Source organism: Lissotriton helveticus, chromosome 6 (genome assembly GCF_964261635.1).
Source record: "Lissotriton helveticus chromosome 6, aLisHel1.1, whole genome shotgun sequence".
Lineage (NCBI taxonomy): Eukaryota > Metazoa > Chordata > Amphibia > Caudata > Salamandridae > Lissotriton > Lissotriton helveticus.
This window is the reverse complement of record NC_136067.1, coordinates 484874299-484899424: the sequence shown is the minus strand read 5'-3', so window position 1 is coordinate 484899424 and position 25126 is coordinate 484874299. Positions and strand designations below refer to the sequence as shown.

Sequence of the window (25126 nt, the reverse complement as noted above, 5' to 3'; positions counted from 1 at the left end):
TTTACAATTACTTTTCCAACTGCAGAGTTCCAGGATTTGGTAAAGTGAACAGTCAGACCCGCTGTAGAGTAGTGTGAAATGAAAGGCTGTAGGGTATCAGAATTTTCCTAACACATTTAAAATAGCTAATAAGTCAACTGTAAAACCATTAAAAAATATATTTCAGTAGTTGTAAAAGCCCATTTTTTGTACTCCTGTATGAAGAAAAAAATATTTTAATAGGATGAAAATCAAATCAGAAGACTTTACTTGGTGATGTGCAAATGATAAATGTTTTCCGAACCCACATTTTCACAGATTATTGTTAATGCACTATATGGTTTTATCCGTAAAGCTGCAAGGTAGTGAGAAGTTGGTTTGCCATGTCTTAGAAATGTACTGCCTTTAAACAACAAGTGCACTACCACATTGTGCTTTAGTAATGTATTTATTAAAAGTGAGTGTTTAAACATGAACTGAGAAACACCCCTGTCCCGATTGCAATGCCATTTTGAAACGGAGAGGCAGGTCAAGGATCATGTGTACTCTATATGTGGGATAGATTTTTATTAGACATAACACAAAGGCACCAAATTCTGGAACCATTTCGGCTGCACAGCCAAGGCCTGGACTTTCTGAATCCAATAAATCAAGTATTCCCATGTTTTTCTTTGTACTCCATATTAATACCATATCCTTAATCCACTTTTCACATTTGTTTGGTCAATTTATTTTATTCATTCGTCTGTCGTGCTGTCAATGATGACTCAAACAAGAAGCGTACATTTCCACATATCACGATTTTAATGGCATCACCCAATGCATTTCGGGAATTAACATTCCCTTCGTCCGGGGTATCTACAAAGCAAAAAAATATAACATTAAAATGCCACCATCAATATGCTATTACTTTGTTGACTGCAATAAAAAGCTTTGTGACAACAATTAGTTGTAATTCAGGAGTTCTACGAAATTACATGCTTGTCATTGTTTGTTATAAACATTACCCTTTTATTCGTGTGACTTGCACCCAGCTTCACTCCCCCACTGCTATTTTGCCCGCTTCAGTCACCTCCCACTGAGTTAAGGTTCAAACAACCATCCTTGACCCCCTTATTACATAACCGCTTGTCACAATGTTATCCCTCCATTGCACTAATGACTAATCAATAGAGGGATATTAATAAGGTGTACAAAGAAAAACATGGGAATACTTGATTTATTGGATTCAGAAAGTCCAGGCCTTGGTTGTGCAGCTGAAATGGTTCTAGAATTTGGTGCCTTTGTGTTATGTCTTCATTGAAAAGCGCAATGAGACAGGGCGTGTACCATGCTTGCACGCCTTTATAAGCTTAAACAGAGTATTACGACGAACTTCCGGATGACTTTAAAACTGGTGTGCATCTCACCACTCTTCGATGTTTTGCACAATGCTTTTGTCCCACGAAGAGATTGCACCCAAAGAGTTGACAAATGAATGGAGGTCTAGCATTGAAATTATATCATCTGCAGACATGTTAAACAACTCTGGAGTGACGTTTCCCATCATTGACGGCTCGGCATAACAGGGGATAATTATTACTGCTCCAAACAAAGAAAGATTTCAATAAAAAGAAAGACTTTAAATTGTTTGTTTTGTGCATACCAAAGTGTTATTCACTTGAGACAAAGCATCGCATTTGCAAAGATGAGTTTACATGTTCAGTTGAATTTACATTTAGTGTGAGCAGCAATGGGTGTTTACTTTTCTGATTACTGGATTTTGGTATGAGTTGCTTTGAATGGGTGATTATATGAAGAGTGGCATGTTGGGATAAGTAGTCTTGGATAAGTAGTATGGGAAAGAAAGGCATGGAATACGTACCATAGTTTTGGTATTGCGGCCGCATTCGTGACTGGTCACCTGTTGGTAATCAACAAGGGAGTTATATGGTTTAAAAAGAACCCGCAGGAGCAGTTGAGGTTTCTGTCAAACAGAGAAAAGGGCTTTGGCACATTTTGAGCGCGGAGCGGTGGGGTGACAGCTGAGAGACTACTGAACTTGAAGTAACAGTCTGGGATGTCGGTTTTTTAAAACAATTTGCACGCATGTCACAGTGTGTGAAGGGAGGAGTGTTGGGACACAGGGGGTGATTAGTGCAAAGGAGGGATAACATCGTGAAAAGAGGTTATGTAATAAGGGGGTCAAGGATGGTTGTTTGAACCTTAGCTCAGTGGGAGGTGAATAGAGCGGGCAAAATAGCAGTGGGGGCGTGGAGCAAGTCACACGAATAAAAGGGTAATGTTTATAACAAACAATGACAAGCATGTAATTTCGTAGAGCTCATGAATTACAACTAATTGTTGTCACAAAGCTTTTTATTGCAGTCAACAAAATAATTGCATATTGATGGTGGCATTTGAATGTTATATTTTTTTGCTTTGTAGATACCCCTGACGAAGGGAACGTTAATTCTTGAAATGCATTGGATGATGCCATTAAAATCGTGATCTGTAGAAAGGTACGCTTCTTGTTTGAGTCATCTTTGACAGCACGACAGACGAATTAATAAAATAAATTGACTAAACAAATGTGAAAAGTGGATTAAGGATATGGTATTAATAAGGAGTACAAAGAAAAACATGAGAATACTTGATTTATTGGATTCATAAAGTCCAGGCCTTGGCTGTGCAGCCGAATTAGTTCCAGAATTTGGTGCCTTTGTGTTATGTCTTCATTGAAAAGTGCAATGGGACAGAGCGCGTACCGTGCTTGCACGCCTTTATAAGCTTAAACAGAGTAATATGACGAACTTCAGGATGACTTTAAAACTGGTGTGAATCTCACCACTCTTCGATGTTTTGCACAATAGATTCTTATTACACAAGGAGCAGATGTTTAGTCTATTTAATCAAACAAAAGTTTTGTTTTGTACAGCTGAAATGCTGCACTCTCATATTTGAAGGTGAACTCAAATGTGAGAATTAAGAAAAAGGAGACTGTCCAATAAAATATTTGCCAATGAGCACACAATTTGAGGCCCGTTTAAGGCTCAAGTAAATTACAATTAGGTTGAATAGATTATTCAAGTTACTCGACCTGCAGGTCTAGTAATGTTATTATGATTTTTCGAGGCCTGGAATAACCTTTGCTACTAGTTCATGTTAACACTGAACAAAGAAGCAACCTGTTCTTGATGGCATCAAATATCAAAATTATACATTTATATAAATCAATCTTAGAGAAGATCGTTGTATTAAAAGGAATAGTCAGTACTGCGTGTTTTACTTTAGGGCAGTAGATCTTCACTCAGAAGCACACCATCAATACCAGAAAAATGCGGCCACAAACCAGATTTTTTCTACAAATTCCTTACAGTGTACAGTAATCAATGCAAATGTATCCAGTAGCCAGATATGTGAAATTCAAGGATAAAACGAGAGTTAAACCATGTTGCAAATGTAATTTAATAATTAGTTGATCATTTTTAAATATGACGGTAACAAATGTCAACAGTATATAGCAAATGACCAAACAGCATTTTATAAAGTATATTCTTTCTGAATGGGGAATGTAATTGGAAAATTGCAGAAAAAGGTAAGTTAGGATAAAAGCACAGGCGGCAAAATCCACCTCCCTAATTAAACCTCAATAAATCACAGTATTGTTTTTATCATGTTAAATGACAATTATTGCACAGTTAAAAATACAGCCTTAAAAAAAGTTAAAAGTATATCTACATCGAAATAAGTTCACAGTAACCATTTTGCAACAGAATTACATCACCAAGAAAAAGGACAGTTTACATACTCAGACTGAATCTTTTCTCTTGAAATTCCTTGTTTTCTCCGGCGTTCGTTTCTGGCTTTGTGCAATGAGGTAAAGTCAATGTGCTTGCTGGTATTTCCATAGAACCTCGTAGAGTTCGATCCTTTAAACAGTCTGAAGATTGAAAAGAAGCATTATTTTCTACAGAAATCTCCTTAACCGTGTTTGCTTGTTTGTTTTTCTCTTTAAAAGGAGGTGGTGTAAATACCGTCGGCTTCAAAGTTTTTGAAAAGCTGTGGGCTTGTGTTGAACAAGTATTAATATTCGGCACGCTGCTGCTGGGCTGAACCAATGTACAACCAACGTTATTAGTTCTTTGAGAGATTTTTGTGCTGATCTTAGATTCATTCGCCATGTGGCTTACAGGTGGTGTTTTTTCTCGTGTGTTTCTTTTGGGCAAACCATTTAAAGATGTAGTAGATTTGGGCTGTCCATTTAATTTGTATTCCTTTAACTTGGAGTGAGGAACAACACGAATCTGGAAAGTTCTGAATCTTTTTTTACTTTGGTTGGAAATCACGTCATCACTCTCCTCTACAGATCTTTTTCTTTTATTTAAAGTATGTTGTTTCCCAGATACCACTGGGGGAGGACTTGGCGATTTACGTGATAGAGCACCCAGAGAAAAGCGATTCAAAAGGCTTTTATTGTTCTTTTGCTTGGGTGCAGAAAAAAAGTCCTCATAACTCAATGTTTTGTTTTTGGTGTCTGAGCTTTTCGCAGTCTTTGGGGGCGTCCCAAATTCCGGTACAATGCACGTTTTCCTATTGGATTGGCCAGATGTTAAGCCTGTCGATTTTAAACTGGATGGTTTTACATTTCTAGCAGGGTTCTTGCCAAATCCGTTAGAATTTAAACTTTCCTCATTTGCAAAATGTTCAGAAAAAACCTCGCACGCAGATTTGAAAGCGCTACTAATTCTTTTCTTTTCTGGTACCTTCCCATGTACCGGAGTACCACAGTTGTTATCGCTTTTCAGTTCAGCTGGGCTTGAAGGCATGCACTTTGTGGGAACTGCATTGCTAGCTGAAGATTCAAACAAACGCTTCTTTTCTAAAAAAGGCGCATCATTTCCTTCCATGAAAAGGCTCAAGTTTCTCAGTGAAGGTGTCCTCTTCTCATTCAGTGGGGTGAGCTGGAATAGATCAGGACTAGGCAACGGTGCAGAGGTAAGCTCCCTATTGGATTCTAATGCTGAGGCACAATTGTCATCTTTCTTCAAACCCACAGCTTTCATTTGGATGTTTCTTGGTTTTCCGAACAAGTCTTCAAAGCTTGAATTCAAAGTTTCACTGATGGCATCTTCTGCAATAAAGTAAGAGCAGCAGAGTAACCATATCTAGCAAAAATGTGTATGTAAACATCAGACCAGCATTTTAAAGAAAGGGAAGTTAACTTCATAGTGATTCAAGCTCTACATTCAGTCTTCGTAGATGTGAGTGAGGACCAAGTTCAAAATCGTCTGTATCGTCCACATAGCTAGGTTAGGTTCGTGCAATACAAATACCCCATATATATGAGGCCTACAGAGAAAAAAGAGCCAGAAAAATCTTCAAAAACACATATTATAACATTTGCGATCCCCAGATGAATATAAATCCCATCACCCAACAATGGCTTAAAATGACGAAACATGAAGATTGCTAGAGGCCCAGGGCCTCAGACTGTGGGATACTCATTTTAACATTGAGGGCAGAGCCACACCACATGCAGTTCTGGAAAGTCCTCAACACTGTACTGTTCTGGACAGCTTTTACCTGAACGCCACCTGGCGACGAGTGAACTATACCTCCTCTTACTGCCGCAACATCCAGGATCCTGCTAACCTTTAGAGCTATGGGGTATCAAAAAGGTAAAATACGGGCTTTAAAACTCCAAGGAAAAAGTAAAATAAACTAGAACTCACCATCAGATTGGTCAACATATGTGAGAAAGAGGAAGGGGGCAAGAAACAATCAGGGGCAAGAAACAATCAAGGGCAAGAAACAATCAAAGATGTCACAAAGGGAAACCGCACGCACACAGACCTACCTCGCCCCTACCTCCACCATAGCCGTCGCCCTGAATTTCATAATGACCTACAATCCACCTCAGACCCTGAGCATTGAGCAAACTGATAACTGGCCCGTAAACCCACATAGTGACGGGATATGAAGCTGGCACTGCTTCTGAAACAGAGCCTTTAAATGAAATGGTTACTTACCAGTAGCTCTGCAGGTTGAAGCATTTTCTGGATTCACATGCAGTGTATTATTCTGACATCTACTGGTTCAGTCTAGCACTGTGTCTTTTTTGTCTTTTTTTCTTGGGTGGAGTCAATCACCGTGTGGTCAAGTCTTCGTAGCCGAACAACTTTTTCTGCTATTCCTCTTAAGGCTCTGGTGTTGAGGGTGGCTTGCTGTCTGCCTGTCCTTCCTCAACCATTATGGGCTCCGGCAGCTTAGCTGGGATTCCAAATCCCTTTAGAGAATATTCAAAGTCTTTTTCTCTGAAAATGTGCAGCAATTTTGGCCTTGAGTTGGCACATCTCTTCCTCGACTTTGAGCGTACATAGTTTGGAGTCTGTTGTCCGCTGAGCCTTCCTTTTCGGAGTCGGTGGTTCCTTGGCATTAGGCTCTTTCTCAAGCACCACCAAGCCTATTTTGTCGAGCTTTTAACTATTGAGTGTTTTGACTTTGATGTTGAGGATGTTTTTGAGGCCCTCAAGTCCAATCCTTTCCATTGATGAATTACGGTCTTACGCTTCTTCAGGTCGGCTTCCTTTGACGCGCTCCTCATGCCATCCAGTCTTCTGACACTGACTCTCCACTCTGTACCGGCTTGATTTCCTCAATGTTTTCTTCATCGTCGATAAACCTGGCTGAGTTCCTTAAGGAAGGGCCGCTCCATTTGCATATCAACCATGACATAGTGCTTATAATGTGGTCTCTCTCTCTCTCTCTCACCTTCAGCATCTTAACTGAAACTCTGCGCAGGCCTCGCAGCCCCTGGAGCTATTTTCTTTAGGAAGGCAGAGATTGCAGATTCTGTGTGGGTCTTTTTGCACAAACTTGTTTCACTTCTTGGAGAATTTTAAAGAGGTGTTTTTTTTCCATACTGCCTCACCTCTCTGTATTCTCCAACCACGTTCTTTTGGTCCGACGGGTCTTCCTTCAGAGTAAAAATGACTGGTCACAGTTTCCTCGCAGTATCTGTAGTACCCTGGTGTTATTCAGTTGATTCAATTTGCCCTTTTCCAATGTTTTCATCGACGTTCAATAAAGATTTTGGTGAGTCTTTCAGAGCACCTCTGTCCTGCTTTAAGACTCAACTGTGGAAAAACGAACCTGAACAAGGTAACCATGCACAGTAATGTCTGGAGCGCACGTCTGACATTACAGAGAGACGAACATACCAACAGAGGGGGGTTGACGAGGACACCCAGGAACAAAGAAAAAAAATAGAAAAGGGAATCCCAGACCCAACCACTAGATGGCAGAAAAATGCACAGCATGTGTATCCAGATAAGATTCACAATACAAAACTAAAGCAACTGACCTTGTTTTTGTCCTTATATACAAAAAAACTTGCAAAAAGCTTTCTTCATGACTGAATGTTTTGGGAGTACGGTAAAAGAAATGGATATTCCTCATAATGCACTCAGCAGGCTGTACCCTTTGGTTGGGATGAAGAACTAAGAGCGAGAATCCGGAGCAATGAACGGTTACCCTCTCTTTGGAGCTCCTTAGTCTCTTGGTCATTATTTGTGGTACTCTAACAATGACAAGAATGAAGAGATATAATTTCACTAGGTAAAGCGAAGTGAAACCTCTGTAGTAATGTCCCCATTGGTTGGCATTGGGGCTCAAAAGTCTACCTTAGACCTTCCCCCTTGCCTTTTATATTCTTGGGATGCCTAAAGGAGGTTGAAAGGTGCAGGAGTAAGGGACAATGCTAGTGAACCCAGTGATCATGTCGAAACGTAACCTCATTAAATTACTCTGCATCATTTTATGTTTAAGGGAGTGTAAAAAATTGGGTTATTCGTTGTTCAAGATGTGCGTCCTGGGCAAGTAATAGGTCCACACCTGTCTCCTTACTGGGAACCAAATACACCATTATAGCACTCCACTCTGCTTCGCTACCTTTTGAAAGTCGTCTGAGGCCTACTCAGGGGAGATGTACGAGTTACTTACCTTTGGTAACGATGTATCTGGTAGAGACGATTCCAGCTGCAGATTCCTTTGCGTAGAATTATCCCCAATGGATCAGGAAATTTTTCTTTGCCACAGCATCTCTGCGCGCCGGGGGGCGGTAACACGTGACTCCACCCTGGCGTCCGTGGGCATGACATCAGCAAGGTCACATAAGCCCCACCCCGGCGCACCGACGTCAGTTTTCTTAGGAGAACTTTTCCGCGCCACAACGCAGAACCATCACAAACAAACTATGGGAATATAGGAACAGTGTGCTAAAAAATCAGATAAACAGAAAGGAAAGAGCAAATGGTGAGGAACAGCACCATTCGGGAGAGTGCCAGGCACTGTGGTGCCGAAAGTCATAGCAGGGAAGAGCAGAGCACCGCTACTGCCAAGTAATCCCGCAAGTAAATACAACATCCTCCCTGGGGCAGAAAAGCATGTGAAAAACGTCACAGCAGACGAAAGGGGGCCTGCAACCCCAGCCTATAAACAATGAGGGACAACAAGGCCAGACAGAAGAGTAAAGACAATTTACCCCAAGACACCACCAGCAAGGGGAGGCGCATTTCCTGTAAAGAGCCAAGGGTCAAGGTACAGCCAAGAGACTCCAACCCAGAGGTACTGCAAAGGAGTCAGAAATTGCATGCAATGAAAAAAGGGAGAAGAACATGAGTAGGCCCCACACTGGTAGACCAGGGTGCAGGGACACAGAAGTACCCATGACACCAACTAACCAATCACCAGAAAGGAAGGAGTGGATCAAACAAACAACGAACATCCCACTGGGGAGGAAGCAAAAGAGGGCACTCGCAGAAGACAAACCACCCGGAGGCAGGCAAGTGCAGAAGACCAAGCTGAAGGTTCCCGCAGAACGGGGTAGAAGGGCGGGTCGTGAAGGAATTTGCGGCTAGAATTGTCTCTACCAGATAAAGAATCACCCCTAACTGCAAGGAGAAGAGGTAGAAATGGAGGCAAAGCCCTCCACAGAAAAGCACGCACAGTGAAGGGGACAACTGGACCGACCTCAGCTTCAAGTCAGCGGACAAGGCAGGAACGGCTCCACAGCCAAGAAAGGCAGGCGTGAGAAGAAAGACGTACTCGCGCAAGGCTCCAGCAGATAAAGAGGCAGGAGCACAAGCCCCTAAGCCAAGGCCCCCGGCCGCGGACCAGAAAGAGCAGGGGTGCGCAGTCGGCAGCTGGCAAATACCATGAAGCCGAGCGCCCAGAGCAAGCAGAGCTCAAGACAAAGGCAAAGGTCAGGGAAATCCAGAACAACCCCTAAGGGAGACCGTTCCAGACATAAACCGACTCACAAAAGAAGCGGGACCAGCCAGAAGAGGAGAGGAGAGGAGAGGAGAATAAGTAGGACGGACTAAGTAGTTAACCAGAACACAGAAAAATATCAGGAAACCTATCCCCCCTGGAACACCAGACAGAGGACCAGGCCGAAACGCCGGACAAAAAGGGCGGAAACACCACAGCACAACGCCTTAGACGGCATGCCAAAGCTGGTCCAGCGATGCAGCGGATACTGAAATGACCGAACCTGGAGCAGCGCAAGCTATGCCCCCACAAAGAGCACAGAAACCGCACCAGCGGTATATAGCAACGCCAGGAAAGGCGAGGAACCCGCAAAGGGGAGTCCACACCCTCCCAGTGTAGGACAGAGCTAAACAATAGCTACAAGTACCCCACTTAGGGTAAGACACGTCCCAAAGAAAACATGGAACCACTCTTAGGTAAAAAAATCCCGCATCAGAGGACAAGAACATAAGGACCTGCAGTTAGAACCACAGACAGCTTATCAATCAGCCAAAAAATACACACTTGCGAAAAGGGCTGAACCAGCAGCCAACAGAAGAGAGGGGCCAACCAAGGGACCCCGAGGGCACGTCAAACCACACAGAACCTATAAATGGGCCACTCAAAACACCAGATTCCAGGAAGCAGGTGGGATAATGTCTCCCATCAAGTCCCGGAGGATCAACTAGGCAGCCTACGGAGGGGGAGGAGGACGGAGCCCCGCAAGGAGACGCTGAATGGCGGAGTCCGCATGAGTTTTAAACAAAAGGACCCCATCAAAGGGCAGGTCATCCAGACGCTCCCTAATATTTTCAGGAAAAGCAGCATCCCGCAGCCAAGCATGGCAACGGAGAGCCACAGAACTGGCCATAGTACGCCCGAGAGCATCAGCAACATCCAAGGCCGCACAGAGAATAAACGCAGCCAACTCCCGACCATCCAACACATGGTGTCGTAGAGCAGTGCGGGCACACTCATGGGAGACATGAGAAAGAAGGGATTCCACAGAATCCCAGAGGATGGAGGTAGCCCTGGCCAACACACAGAGTGTTGAGCGCCCGCAAAGCAGCACTGGATGAAGCGAAAATTTTACACTCCCATGAAACCAACCACCGGGCCTCCTGAGACTGAGGAAACACCACCACAGGCAAGGACGGAAAAGCAGTCCGCAGAAGAGAGGCCTGAGTAGAAGGGTGGAAGGAAAGGCAGACTGGGTCGTTCGGAGCAGGAGGGTGGCGATGCAGGAGCGGCTGAGGCACCGGATCATCCGTGGCATGATACCCCTAGCCCCCAGAAGAGAGTTGTGGAGCAACGCTTCGAAAGGACGTAACATCTCTCGTCCACCAGAGTTCTGGTGGAGAACTTCTAAGAGATTATCCGTAGGGAATGGGGTGACTGGATCACCATTCACAAAATACCAGCAGCAGTGGAAATAGCCCGAACAAAAGCAACATTGGCCTCCGTAGGGCACTGCGGGGAAGAAAACAATTCCTCTGTGGGCGACGGCTGCAAACTGAGCCGTCCGTCCCCAAATCCAGCTAGAGGGGGAAGCGGCCAGCCCCTGAATGGTAGGGGATCCATGGACGAGTGAGGAACATTAGGGACCCCCGGGGAAAGCGAAGAATCTAGTGGAGGAATCAACCAGGACTTGCGGAAAAGAGGGTCCGAGGATTGAGGCTGCGGGGACAGCGAGGAGCCCTCCCTGGAAGACGCCGGTGAAAAAGCAACAATGCGGCTTCCTGTCTCCGGAGAGGAAGAGATCAGGAGATGACAAATCTCCGGAGAGGAAGGATCATCCGGAAATGAATCAAGGACCCCTGCCAGCACAGCGCAGTGAGTACGCCACAGGCGCCGGCTCAACGTCGATCGGCGCCAGAGTGGACATTGGTGGCGCCGAGTCACCCACAGGAGAATGGGGCGTGGTCGAAGCCGGATAGGCTAAGGAACAGCGCCGGCTCATCCTTAAATGGGGCAGCCGCCAGCGTATATTACCGAGAGGGACTAGGGTAAGCGCCCCGGCAGCCGCCCGCGGCACCGCCAGGGCCGAGGAGGAAAGCCTTCGGCGCCGAAAGGGCACTGACTAGGCCTCTGGCGAGGCAGCCGCCTGCTCAGAGGGCTGAGGGGAAGAATGAGTCCCGGCGACCTCCTGCGACACCACAGGGAGCCTCATAGGGATTTGCGGCGAGGCAGGGACGCCAGGTGTCGAAGAGAGGAGACCCGCAGGACTACAGCTTGACGACATCACCCTCCTACAACGTGAAGCCGAAACCTTCGGCGCCACGGTCAAAGCCGCTGGCGACTTCGTGGAAGGCCCCTTACGAGGCAAGGAATCCACGTACGTCTCAGGAGGTGGAGGAGGGGCCAAAGAAGCCTGCAGATCCGCAGCATAGGCTGTCATTTGGGCCCTAGTCGCCCCGACACCAGGAAATGGCGGGTAGGGTGGGAACAGCGAGGCAGCACGTCCCGAGGGGAAGCCGCGCCCTCCGCCGAACGAGGACAGGGCCTCGGAGACAAGCTGCAGGACCTACCAGTCGGCGAGCGACGCCCTTGGAGCCGTGGTTAAGTGCGATGTCGCAGTCGGAATCGGGGCTCCTGGCTTCCGAGGAAGGGGAGGGACACTGGGACGACACCGACCTGGACAAGCGGGCCAACAGCAATTTCATCTGGCGGTCCCGCCGTGACTTCGATTTGAGGTGCTGAGCCGAGTCATGGTGTTTGACCAAACACCACATACAAATCGGGTGAGGGTCCGTCGCCGACATCTGACATGCACAAGAGGTACACGTCTTGAAGCCTGAAGGCATTTGCACACTGTTCCTCAACGCAAAGCATGAAAAAGAAGGCCTGAAAACAAGCCAGGACACGATCCGGATCTGCGTTGCACGCAGAAAAGAGAAAAAACTGACGGCGCGCCAGGTTGGGGCTTATGTGACATTGCTGACATCATGCCCAAGGACGGCATCAGAGCGGAGTCACGTGGCCCCGCCCCCCGGAGCGCAGAGATGTTGTGGCAAAGAAAATTTTCCGGATCCAGTCTTACACCTGGGGATAATTCTACGTTAAGGAATCTGCGGCTAGTAGTCTCTATTAGATGTGGGCTATTAATCTCCATTCAATGGCAAACAACACTTTTCTTTTAAGAAGGAAAATGTAATTTATTAAAAACACAAATACTACAAATTAAATTACAAATATGTTTGGCAGGTAGTTGGAAATACCTCTGGGGACACCCTCAAATGGTACAATATAAGGGAAAGCCATTTGAAATACAGCAGGCCTATTGATTGACACAGGGTCACCACATCAATATTTATAAGGCAGGTCTATGGGATTTGCCAGGGTGTCACACATCGATATACAAGGCAGGCATTTTAGTTTTGGCCTATTGGCTTTGCCAGGGTGTCAAACATCAATATATAAGGCAAGTATTTTGCTTTTGTCAAGGGGTCATCATATTAATAAAACAGAAAGCACATGTTAAAATTAATTAAATCAAGAATTATAGAAAAAAGGCGTCCATTGTTAATATAGGCATTGCAATGTTCACCAATAATCACTGCCCATGAAGAACTTTAAATAAAACATTGAAAATCAATTTAACAGGTCCACTTTTCATCCCTACTAAAAATAAATTATCAAAATCCTTAGAGCTAACTATATTACAGAATCTAGCATTTGATATTGGGAAAGCTGCAAGTCAGTGAGGGCAAGCCCACCTTCTACACACGTAAAGTTTGCTTCTGCGGCAAAACACCAGGTTGCAGTACACTGGCGTAGGCGACAAGTGCCATCTTTAAAGGACTGGGTCAGGGACATTACCTATGGGCACACGCAACTTAGTACCTTTTGGGAGCCGATGCCACCTGCCTCTAGACCTCGAAACATATGGGAGCTGTTCATTGCTTGGACTGCCAAGATTCAGGGGATGGCGGAGGATGAGGGAGTGGGAGGTCTTCAGTGGATTCTGGATCTATATGCAACCAACACAGGATCTGTTGTAGCGTGTCAAGTTAGTTGTATGCAAACTGGTGACTAGATGAATGTATGCATTGCGGACCTTCCCGAGGTCCACTATGTGTAGAATTTTAGCCCTCAGTAGCGCAATTGGTGTAGTTTGTGCGCGGGAGAATGCAAATTTTAGATCCTGTCATCTGTATTTGGGGGTGGGGGAGACATTGTGTACTGCGATGTCGCTATGGTTAATAATCTGACTTACAGATCTGTGCTGAACTGGCTAGTTGTACTGTATTGACACTGTTTTGTTCAAAATGTCAATAAAGAAAATAAAAAATAAGAAAAGTTTGCTTCTGCAGGCTTATGCTAGATTGATGTTTATTCCAAATAAAACGGTCCGTGGGTTAATTTTATTAAATAAACTAATAATTAAATAGCATGGAATTGCTAACATTTAGAAAAAGTGGTTTAAGCATTTTGACCATTGCTATTCTATCTATGATGGAGACCGACAACTTATCCCATCTATGTAGCATAGTTTTAATCTTACGTAGGACGGTAGTATAGTTACATTTATAAAAATCAACATAGTTCCCAGACACTCTTTTCTGATAGGAATGTTATAAATAATGAGATAGTGATTTAACGCTGGTATTCAAAAGTGGCATTTTTGTTTTAGAGATATTTACTCTAATCCCGAAAAGGGCTAAAAAGGCAAAAATAAATCAAACAGAATACCAAAGAAGCACTTCTCCTTGAAAGAACAAAAACAAAATCATATAATTTAAATTTGAGAGCCCTGGGAACTGCTGCTTTAATTTTCTCACTTTTTCCTCAAAAGAGAGGTAAGTGGTTCTATAAAGATTGAGAAAACCAAAGGTGAAAGGGGGCAGCCCAGTAATCTTTATTAGGTTCGTAACGCTCTCATTCAATAAAGATACAGTTCATTCCCCATATAGCAAGGCGAGTGACCTGATGAGCTGATTTGACAATCCTATTTCCTCTAGAACTTTGAACAAATTGTGCCAGCTCATCAGGTCAATCCCCTGCTGTGCGCCTATGAACAATATTGTTGCATCAATGATAACTGCTGAAAAGTAGTCAATGGCTTTCAATGAGAAGTGAGTATTGGAATAGAACTGGTGTGCAGGAATAAACCCATTCTCATCATCCTTTATCAGATTCAGTACTACAACAGCAATTCTTCATGTGATCATGAAAATGTCAAATTTCTTAATGAACAATTAAAAAGATTGCAACAAAAGTTCCACACATTGTGTTAGTCACTTTTACTTCCCACTGAATGTGAGTGAATGTCAACACAGTAATAAGTACTCTTCGTTGGAGTGTGGGGTTTCCCAAGTGAATGCTTAGCTTTCAAAACATGAGTGGCTCAACAGTGAGAATGTTACAAATGAGTTAAGCACCGTGTGGATCACACAACAACATTAATGAGTTTTGATATGAATAATGCCTCCTAACATGTTGCCTATTTCCACAGAACTCAGTTAACTGGTAATATCCAGGCCTTCTGGTAAGGTTACAAGCCGGGAAATGACAGTGATGTAGTGAATGTGATCATGCAGTTGGAATGAGCAAGTGGCATACACCCATGAGACAAAGAAAGTTCAAAGGAGATTAATTATTTCAATACATGGGGGATGACCAACTGCAACATATTGATTTGTGGGTGTTGGAGCCAAAAGAGTATCCTCATACATCACACCCTGTTTCTAATCTGGCAAGGTTGCCCTATAAGTAAAGGTGATTTAGGTACACCTAAAGGCTATTTTAAACCATCAAATCAAATGAAATCCCTCTCAGTATCCTTAGGACTGCCTTCATAGTGTTCTCTCCAAAAGTAGGGTTGAACCTGCCCAGCAAATTTAAATGTTCTGGCCGGAGGACTCTGATGAAGCATGCCACACATCTGGGTTGGCGAGAGTCTTTTTAACAAATAAGGATTATTCTCTATATTGCTGGCAGAAAATAGCTTTGATGTAAGTTGTTCCTAGCAGAGGGGCTCCTCTTGATTCATTTATATAAGTTGGTCGGAAAGTTGAGGTGTCCAGCTCATTTTCCATCTCTCCCTTTGTGTTTTGAGCTAATACCCAATTACCTTGGGAACTGAGTCCTAGGTGAAAAGATGTGGAGTTTAGAGGGAACAAAATGTCACCTCCCACTAAACTACCAGCAATGAGGTACCAACGTTGTAGTGAACAAACCCGACTAAGCCAAAATATTTAAAGGGGAATTTAGTCAAAATGTTAAGCCTTCGGGACGCAGGCTCCTCGGCAATGGGATCAGTGGGTGCGAGATCTAGATTGGTGTCAGAGAGCTGAGGAGACTATCTATCTTCTTTTAATATGAAGAGATTTCTGAATGACTGCTAGCAGTCCACAATATGACAGGGACAGAATCTGGTGCAACAGATAGCCTAGAAAAAGCAAATCTAAATTATATTGTTCACATAGGGACTATATGTTCTCACTCAAATTAATATTCAGTGAAATCTTGAGCTGTCAGAGGTAAGTGAATGCAACTATTCAATACATGTCTAAAGCTTTATCTGACCGTAGAAAGGCACAGAGGGCTCGGACAACTTTTCTTCTGTCCATTACTTTGACAAGATTCTGATGGGTGAGTCTTTAATTCTTGATGCATATAAGAATGTTACTTGAAAGTTCTTTTTAAGCACAAATCAGGAACTGACTAAAAGACACTATCTCCTGAAAGGAAGTCCTCTTGGGGGCGTAGGCAAGATGGTGGCTGAGTAGGACGTGCCTGCCCACCTCTCCGCTAAACCGCCTTGGCTTTGCCATATTCTCAGCATCCAGCACACCGGGAGCGACGTAGACCTTACTCCCCCCACGTGCCAGGGGACACCAGAGAGCAGATCCGATCAGAAAGGAGGCCTGGATGTGCTGCTTGGCCGGTACATGAGAGCTGGCGTCTTCCCGAGCACAGCACTTCCCTAAGTGTGGCGGTGAGTAACAGGTGCCTGAGCTGCTTGGAGCCTAATGGAGATGACCGTGCTGGGCTGAGCTGAAACAGCAGTCAGAGGATCACCATCCACTGCTAGACCGACGGAGGTTGAAAGCACCTGGGATTGAGACTCTACTCAGAGACCCGCTATAGGGCGGCCGGCGAGACCCAGGCCGTGAAGCGGGTTGACAAGCCTCCAGGGGCAGAGCAAGCCCAGAAGGTGCGGTGCTGGCTCAGCAGTCGAGGTGCGTAACAAACAAAGCGGAGGCTTGAAGTTGGGTTGTCTTCCCTCCCCTCCCCCCACCTCTTTCCCCCTGCAGCGGTTGGGAGGCCTGGGCCGTGGCAGTGACTATTGTGAAGAGCGGCACCCCGGGCTGGCTGGTCGCTGGGGTAACCCTGCTCTCAGCCACAAGAATGAGGACCGCACGAATATGTGCTAGGAGACAGCGTGACCTGCAGGGCGGTGGAACCCCCAGGTGGGACCTGGGTTCGGACAGGTGAGGCGGCTGCGCTCCTCCCCCCCTCCTCTGAGACAACGGGGAAAGAGTCCGGGGAACTTCTTGAGTGGAAAGCCTGAGAGGGGGGACCCCGGGTGCCGGTGATAGAGAGCGGAGCGAGGCTTGACCCCCACCCTCCTTCTTCTTCCACTACAACTCGTCCTCTTCAGAGGCATCGCAAAGGGGGCTATAAGTTTGATAGGCTTGGTCGTTGGTGGAGCCCGCGATCACCAGAGCTAGGCCCGGACCGCACTTGACTCTAGGAGGCACAGTCAAGGCCTGGAGCAGGGAGGGGGGCGGCAGCTGCGACTAGAGCGGCACCCCCCCAACCTCCCTAATATTGTGTGCGGACATATCTGAGCAGCAAAAGACTTTGTTCACCGCCAACGTGTATGGGGCATCAGCTTCTAACTCTAAGTCGGACCCTGTAACGGGGCAAGCTGTGGTGCGGCGAAGACCCCACATCCCGCGGGCCTGGTCGCAGGGCTGCAATACCTCGCACAGGGTCTAGAAGCGGCAGGTAGCCAGTAGAAACGAGATAAGAGCTGAAGGCAGTGCTCACTTTCTTGTCCCGGCTGGGCCTTTGGATGTACCCTCGGAGCCTAAACGTAGCCTAATAATCACCGAGATGGCATCCACCAAAACAAAGAAGAACCATTTGGTCAAAGACTTTCTCCTTAGGTCTGGTGCTGGGGGCTCTGAGACTCACTTCTGCGGCTGGCAGCTCCGCGAACACAGAAGCAGTAGATGCTGAAAGCCTGGTCACACGCACCTTCCTGGAGTCCCTATTCGCCTCCCTGAAAGATTACCTCCATACTATGCAAAAGGAGATCACCCAGGAGCTGAGAAGAAAAATGGAAGGATCTGGACTCTCTGGATGATAGGGTAGATATGCTTGAAGTATGAGTTACTTACCTTCTGTAACAATGTATCTGGTAGAGACTATTCTAGCCGCAGATTCCTTCACGTAGAATTATCCCTAGGCGTGAGACTGGATCCGGAAACGTTTGGCCACAGCATCCCTGCGCACCGGGGGCGGTAAGACATCACGCGACTCCGCCCAGGCGTCGTCCGCGTACGTGACGTCAGTGAGGTCACATAAGCCCCACCCCGGCGCGCCTACGTCAGTTTTCTTCAGAGAACTTTTCCGCACCACAACGCGGAGCCACCAAACAAACAAGCATTTGCAATGCAATAGGTCTCGCATTAGGAAAGTGTGATGTTTTGGTATTGTAAATTATATGTATTTTTATTTATGTTTTTTTATAGTCAAAATATAGGAATTAATAGGTTTGTATTTTACAATGCCAAATTTTTTTTAATGTGACACCTTTAGCAATTGTAATTCAATATGTGTTTGTATGTGACTTTTATGTATTGATATTACAAATAACAATGGCTTTTAATTAAATGTATGAATTACATTTTAAATAAAAGTTATTGTAATGTATAATGGTAATTGCTAAAACTTTTGTAAATAACTTGGTGTATTTGTATTTGGAGGGTGGAGTTTGATTGTGGTTTTGTTTTTTGAGTGTGTTGTTTAATGTTGGATTTGGAGGGTGGAGTGTGTAGTTGGTGTTGGAGGGTGGATTTGGAGGGTGGATTTGTAGGGTGGAGTTGTAGGGTGGAGTGCTGAGTGTTGCTGTGGTGGTGCCGAGTAGTTTTGTGGTGGTCCTGAGTTGTGCTGTGGTGGTGCTGACTGATGCTGTGTGGTGCTGCTGAGTGATACTGTGGTGGTTCTGAGTGATAATGTGGTGGTGGTGAGTGGTGAGTGGTGCTGTGGTGGCTTTTAATTTTTTTAAATAATTAATACATTAAAAAAAGTGATTCTAATTTATAATGGCAATAGCTTAAACTTTTGTAAATAACGTTTGTGAAGATTATGTTCAGTGTATTTTATTGTGATGAAAATCCAAGAACAGAAGTGAAATATTAACATCTTTTTGTGACATTTGTAATAAAGTTTTAAACATTGAGAGAACATATTTGAACCAGTTGTTGTTGAATGGTTGCAGAGATTGATGCTGTGATGGCGCTGAGTGATGCTGTGATGGCGCTGAGTGATGCTGTGATGGCGCTGAGTGATGCTGTGATGGCGCTGAGGGATGCAGTGATGGCGCTGAGGGATGCAGTGATGGCGCTGAGGGATGCAGTGATGGCGCTGAGGGATGCAGTGATGGCGCTGAGGGATGCAGTGATGGCGCTGAGGGATGCAGTGATGGCGCTGAGGGATGCAGTGATGGCGCTGAGGGATGCAGTGATGGCGCTGAGGGATGCAGGGGTTGCGCTGAGGGATGCAGGGGTTGCGCTGAGGGATGCAGGGGTTGCGCTGAGGGATGCAGGGGTTGCGCTGAGGGATGCAGGGGTTGCGCTGAGGGATGCAGGGGTTGCGCTGAGGGATGCAGGGGTTGCGCTGAGGGATGCAGGGGTTGCGCTGAGGGATGCAGGGGTTGCGCTGAGGGATGCAGGGGTTGCGCTGAGGGATGCAGGGGTTGCGCTGAGGGATGCAGGGGTTGCGCTGAGGGATGCAGGGGTTGCGCTGAGGGATGCAGGGGTTGCGCTGAGGGATGCAGGGGTTGCACTGAGTGATGCAGGGGTTGCGCTGAGTGTAAAGACAGATTCGAAATAGGGGAGAAATTAAGTCGAGGGTGAATCTATGTTTTTGCCAAACAACTTCGGCCTCATCTTAGGCTGATGCACGTGGCGGCCATTAGATCTCCCGGACCAAGTACCAATCTTTTGTCACCTTTCTTGCCCCTTATCAAGCCCTTCAGGAAACAAAACCTCTGAAAGCATTCAATCAATAACGAGATCAGTCGATATTATCTGCGAGAGAAACAGGACTTGCAGGCAGGCTCTGTTTGGAGAAGGCTTTTTCTCTGAATGCTGCAGCATGGGCATATTATCAGTAAGTGACCACGGTGCCATGAGAGTGACTGAGCGAGTGTAGATAACGTCACAGTAAATCGGGGCCCTGCAGAGACACACGGACCCTGAAGGGCAGAAATGCAGCTCGTCAATGCGTGTGGCCCTGCCCAGCCCTTAAGGCTTTCAAAACAAACACAGGAGTGGGCCTGTTCTCCCCCGTTTGCTGTCGGTTCGAATGTATCTGAACACTGATGCAGTACCTTATGCTACCAGCAGGGGCGTAGCTATTGTTAGTGCAGCAGCGGCGTGACCTTTGAGGGTTGAGGGTCTATTTATGGCACATTACCCAAGAGAACACTAGAGGGCTAGGCCCATTGCTTATGTTGAGGACCATGGCACCCTTCTACGTCACTGTCTGCCCGTACAGAGCTGTTTCGGGGGAGACAGACCTGTGCTGCATATAAAGTAGCATGGTGGACCCATTGAATTCCTTACTGTCCAGTGTCCACTGAGTGCAAAACTTTTCTCTCTGTGGGAAAACCTCTTGTCTGTTGCTTTCAGACCAAACTTATTTTTCAAGGGGAAAATCAGCAGTGCCAGCTTAAATCTTTAAACGTGCCCCAATGAAAGATGCCCAGGGCAAAGACCTTGATGGCCTGCTTTTTTACATTACAATTCCAAAGTAAATCACAAAAGAGGACGGCCTTACAGTAGTTAATGAGATTCGCCACCTAAAACACACTAATCTGGCCTAAAACGAAAAGAATGCTGATGGGGATATCAGCCCTCACACCGGGGAGAAGAAAGGTGTACCGCTAAGATCAATTGTGGGCACCGGGCGGGATGTCGCCTTTAATGGCTTTTGCAAAAGACTATCTTTTAAAATGCATGTCTGAGACAAAAAACCACTCCGAGGGCACAGGGGCTAAGAACAGAATTAAAGAAACGGCGCCAACCTCCTCAACTGCACCAATCACCCGATGTTAGCAGAAGTTTAACATCACTTTAAAAAGAAAGCGATTGACCTACAGAGAAAGTACATGAGTAAATGTGTAGCAATACACTGATTTATACGGTCTCCCCTCAGGCAAATACCTCTCTCTTAAGCGCGTGCACTGGAACATTTTGTTTTATTACCTAGTGAGATAAGTGGGGAAAAAGCCTTCGGTACCTGGGGAATTAAAATGTTCAGGCTTGTCATATCAGTGTCTGTTTTCAATTTCATGCAGGGCGAATAATTATAACCGTGTTTAAATTGAGCACAGAAGAAAGATGGGCTCAAGTGCAAATTAATTTCAGATTATCACAACAAAGACAATCAAACCTCAACAAGCCTGCCAGGGAGAGGCTTCGCGACGGTCCATCTGGTACCTTCCCGCCTCCAACTTACAACAAAGGAATTTCAGCTCAAATTAAGCTAATGATCCAAACGCCGCACTTCTGTCTACCTTTTCCCTATGCCTCGTGAAAGCGCTATTATTTATAAAAGGAAAAAGACACCAAGCGTATTACTTTTAAAAAAAAAAAAAAGAAAGAGGAAAGGGGAAAAAAGAAGAAAAAAAAAAAAAGAGGAAGACAAGGTGCCAGGGAGAGGTTAGTGTTTAGTATCCGTGAGGTGACAAAATAAACAGTCAGCAGGCCTGACAGGGCAGGCACATCGTCAAAGTGCCTTTAATTTGCGCAAACTATCTTGAGTGAATTGACAGTGCTGAAAGAAGCTGGAATGCGTCCGCGGCCCCGCTCACAGAAGGCCGAATCCAAAACCAAACAGCATGGCTCGCCTCCTCAACCTGTCCATCAGCACAGCTTTTATAGACATGCAACTTCTTACTCCATCCTATGGGAACCTTATGCTGAATGAAGGTAATCAAGCGCTGAAAAAATTCACGTCAGGCCTCATTACCTCCTCATTACCTTTGCAAAGGTGGAGGGAGAGACATTTTTATCTCAGGAGAAGCTTGGGAATCTCATCGAGAGGCTCTGTCTGGTTATTGCACAGCCAAGCATGCAGCGCCGCCTCTGCGGGATTGAAGCTTTCCTTCCATTTCACTACAGTAATGATCTACTCATTAAGGTTTTTAGGGTAAATTACCATCGCTTATCATTATGCCAGTAGCTAAGAAGCACTAAAAAAAAAAAAAAAAAAAGTCAGTTACAAGATTTTCCCTTTTTGGTTATCTTGACAGTGTGGCAGACCTATGTTGCCATTTTGATGTTTTATCAATGCGTGTAATAAAATTCCAATTTGAAAAGAGGTAAACGAATTTGAAAAAAACAACTACATTTTTATGCCCGCTGCTCTCTTCAACAACACATTTGTAATCAGGAGTGACTCCCAGCTTGCGCGGAATCTGGATGCCTTCATGTAGCAGGGCGCTGAGGTGTCGCTGGTCACACAATCCACTGGGATTGGCCCCCTGGCTGAAGAGATCTGCCACTCAAAACAGATGGGCATAGGAGACAGATGCGGAGCCAGGATAAAGAAAGGAAACGAGAAGCAGAAACAGACAGGGAGAAAATAGAAGGAAGATAGAGGTCAAGATAAAAAGAAAGAAAAAACAAAGAGGTGGGGGTTCAGAGTGCAGCAAAGAAGGATGAGAAAACATGAGAAGGAGAGCGAAGGAGAGAAAAGTTGTCGCCGAAAGAAGCTTTTAGGGGCGGGACTGCGGATCCCTTTGAAGCACGGCCTCACGGCCGTGAACAGGGATGTAATTAGGGGGGAGGAGAAGTGGAGAAGTGAGGCCGAGAAACAGATGGCTTTGAAGTGGACGAGCTCGAGGCAGGCGGATGGAAAGCACGTGCAGCAGGGGGCGGAGCGGATCCCTTTGAAGTGAAGCTGCTGGCGGCAATGATGCAAGGCAGGCGGATAGAAGCACGTGCACGGGGCCACATGCACTCGTGGAAATCCGCCGATGGTTTAGCTTTCTAAATTGCCTACAATACTCTCGTCCAATTATCCCTTGCGGGATTAATAGGACGAGACCTAAAAACTGTGAGAACAGTGTGCGAAAGAGTATTCAAAAAGGGAAGAGACCCCATAGGAAACAGTGCAACACAGCAGTGTCCAAGGGCAGGGATAGAAAGAATAACAGAGCAGAGCCCGGAGCAGCCACCCTGCCAATACATAGACAGCCACACCCCCCCTCCTACCTCCCCCCGGAGACAGGGAACTTGCGTAAAAGCCAAGAAACAAGTAGCAGGCCTACAACCCACACCCCGAAACAAGGAAAGGGAGACAGTCCCAACAGGCAGGAACAACCAACCTCTAAACCACTCAGCAGAGATGGCAACCACCCCCCCACCCCCAAGAAACAGGGGTAAGGACGACCAAGGAACCCCAACTCAGAGGAGGCAGAGGGGCCAGTACCCTTAGCAGTAAGAGGGAGGGAGGAAGGGTAGAGATTGGAGGCAACCCTCCCTCCCCCACCTGGAGCAGCCAGCGCAGGGGGGCATAGGAGCACCCGAACCCCAACTTCCCAGAACCAAAGAGGAGGGAAGAACAGCAACCAGACGGAGTCACTGTCAAGAGCAAAAGAAGGACCTCGCAGAGGACATAGCCCTCCCACCGGAAGGAGAGTACCGAAGACCAGCCCAGGTGTCCTCGCAGAACAAGGAGGAAGAGCGGGCCGTGAAGGAATCTGCGGCTAGAATCATCTCTACCAGATACATTGTTAACGAAGGTAAGTAACTCGTACATCTGATATTGACTACTGGCCATAGATTCCTTCACATAGAATAGATATCCTAGCAATACCCACGGGGAAGGAGGGTCTGCAAAAGGACCCCACCAGTCTGGACAGGACATGGGGCCCACAAGGGACCAGCCCTGGAGACCAGGGAGTAACCTCGTCCCTACCAGGCAAGAGGATCCCACAAGTCAAACACCAGCAACCCCAAGAGGGATGTAGGAGGAAAGGTAAAGGGGCCCGCACACTCCCTACAGAGGGACCAACGGCAAGGCCGGAGAGGCCGAAGCACCCCACTCCACCCCTATGGCAACAGAACTTCCACTCAACGCCAGGACAGGCAGAGGAACCAGAAGAGGCCTAGAGGGTCCTAGAAAACCAAGGAAGGGGAAGAGCCCACCCAGCGGGAAGGCAACAGGCCAGCCAGAACGGCAGCTAACACAGAAGCTGCCAGAAGCAAGAAGGATACAGCAGCATCCCAGCCCACAGCACAAGCGCAGGAAGGAGAGGAAATGCCCGGACCCACTACAAGGGTCGCGCACACAACCACAAGTAACAATAGCATCATACAGACATGCCATGGAGAACAGGCACCGAAGGCAAGTAGCACTCCCCAGGGGAACATAGCTATATAACAACTACCACTACTCCACATAGGGTACGGTAAGTCCCAAACACGGGAACCCTCTTTGGAAGAACTTCCGCAGCAGAGGAGAAAGCAAAAGCAGCAGAGGAGAAAGCAAAAGCATCACGGGGAAAAACAGCCCAGCGGAAGGCTTGACATCAGCCCAAAGTAAAGCAGAAGGCCTAATCTCAGGGCCAAGTCTGTAACAATTCCAGCAAAAACACACACACACACACACACACAACAAGGGCCGTCCAGCAGCCAACATTGCCAAAGTCCCAGCAAGGAGGACTCAATGGCCAGCAAACACCACCTACAGCTAGGGCATCCAAAAGGCCCAAACCCAGCTCAACTCAGCAGTCACTGAGTAGGGGAAGGAGGAGGAGAATAAGGCGGAGGAGGAGGAGGAGGAGGAGGAGGAGGAGGACGGAGCCCCGCCAGGAACCTCTGGATGGCAGAGTCAGCCGGGGCATGGAACAACAGACTGCCATTTTCAGGAAACACTCCGTCACGAAGCCAAGCATGGCGACGGAGGGCGACTGAGGAAGCCATGGCCCGGCCCAGCACCTCAGAGGTGTCTAGAGCGGAGCGGAGAATGAACGCCGCCAGCTCCCGGCCATCCAAAGCATGATGCAGTAAGTCCACCTGAACAGTCTCCCGGGAAGCCGCGGATCCCAGATACTCAGCTGAGTCCCACAAACAAGAAGAGGACCTCGCCAATACACACAAGGTGTTAAGGGCCCGCAGGGCAGCACTGGTCGAGGCAAAAATGTTGCGCCCCAAGAGTCCAGCCAGAGGGCCCTCCGGGACGGCAGAGTCCAGAGTGGCGGCAGGGAGGGAAAAGCGGTCCGCAAAAGGAGGCTGGCAGCAGAGGGGTGGAGGGAGAGGTACGTCGGGTCACGCAGTGCCGGAAGGTGTCAATGCAGAAGGTGACGAGGCACCCGGTCCCCCGACGTGGGACGCCTCCAAGCTCCCGTCAGGGAATAAAGAAGCAAACCCTCAAAGGGGAGCAAGATCTCCCTCCCACCAGAGCCCTGGTGGAGAATCTCCAAAAGATGGTTCGCCGGTAAGTGAGCAATCAGGTCCCCCATGTGCAGAATATCTACAGCTGTGGACACCTCGTGAGCGAAGGCCGCACCCGCCTCCGTAGGGCCCCGCAGAGAAGAAATCAATTCCTCTGTGGGTGACGGCTGCTGACTGAGGTGGCCGTCCCCGAAGCCAAGCGGGACGGGCAAATG

General features: G+C 46.7%; 1 protein-coding gene across 2 annotated transcripts in view; it reads right to left on the bottom strand.

Annotated features, from left to right (window-relative positions):
* The window catches only part of MCPH1 (microcephalin 1), a 1654378-nt gene that overhangs the window by 1520775 nt on the left and 108477 nt on the right, over positions 1-25126 (bottom strand). The window contains exon 8 of one of the 2 annotated variants that reach the window (XM_078647933.1): positions 3770-5089. In XM_078647933.1, the coding sequence (XP_078504059.1) occupies positions 3770-5089 (1320 nt within the window). Of the gene's footprint in view, positions 1-3769; positions 5093-25126 lie in introns of both variants that reach the window. The other variant, XM_078647932.1, reaches the window with a different exon arrangement.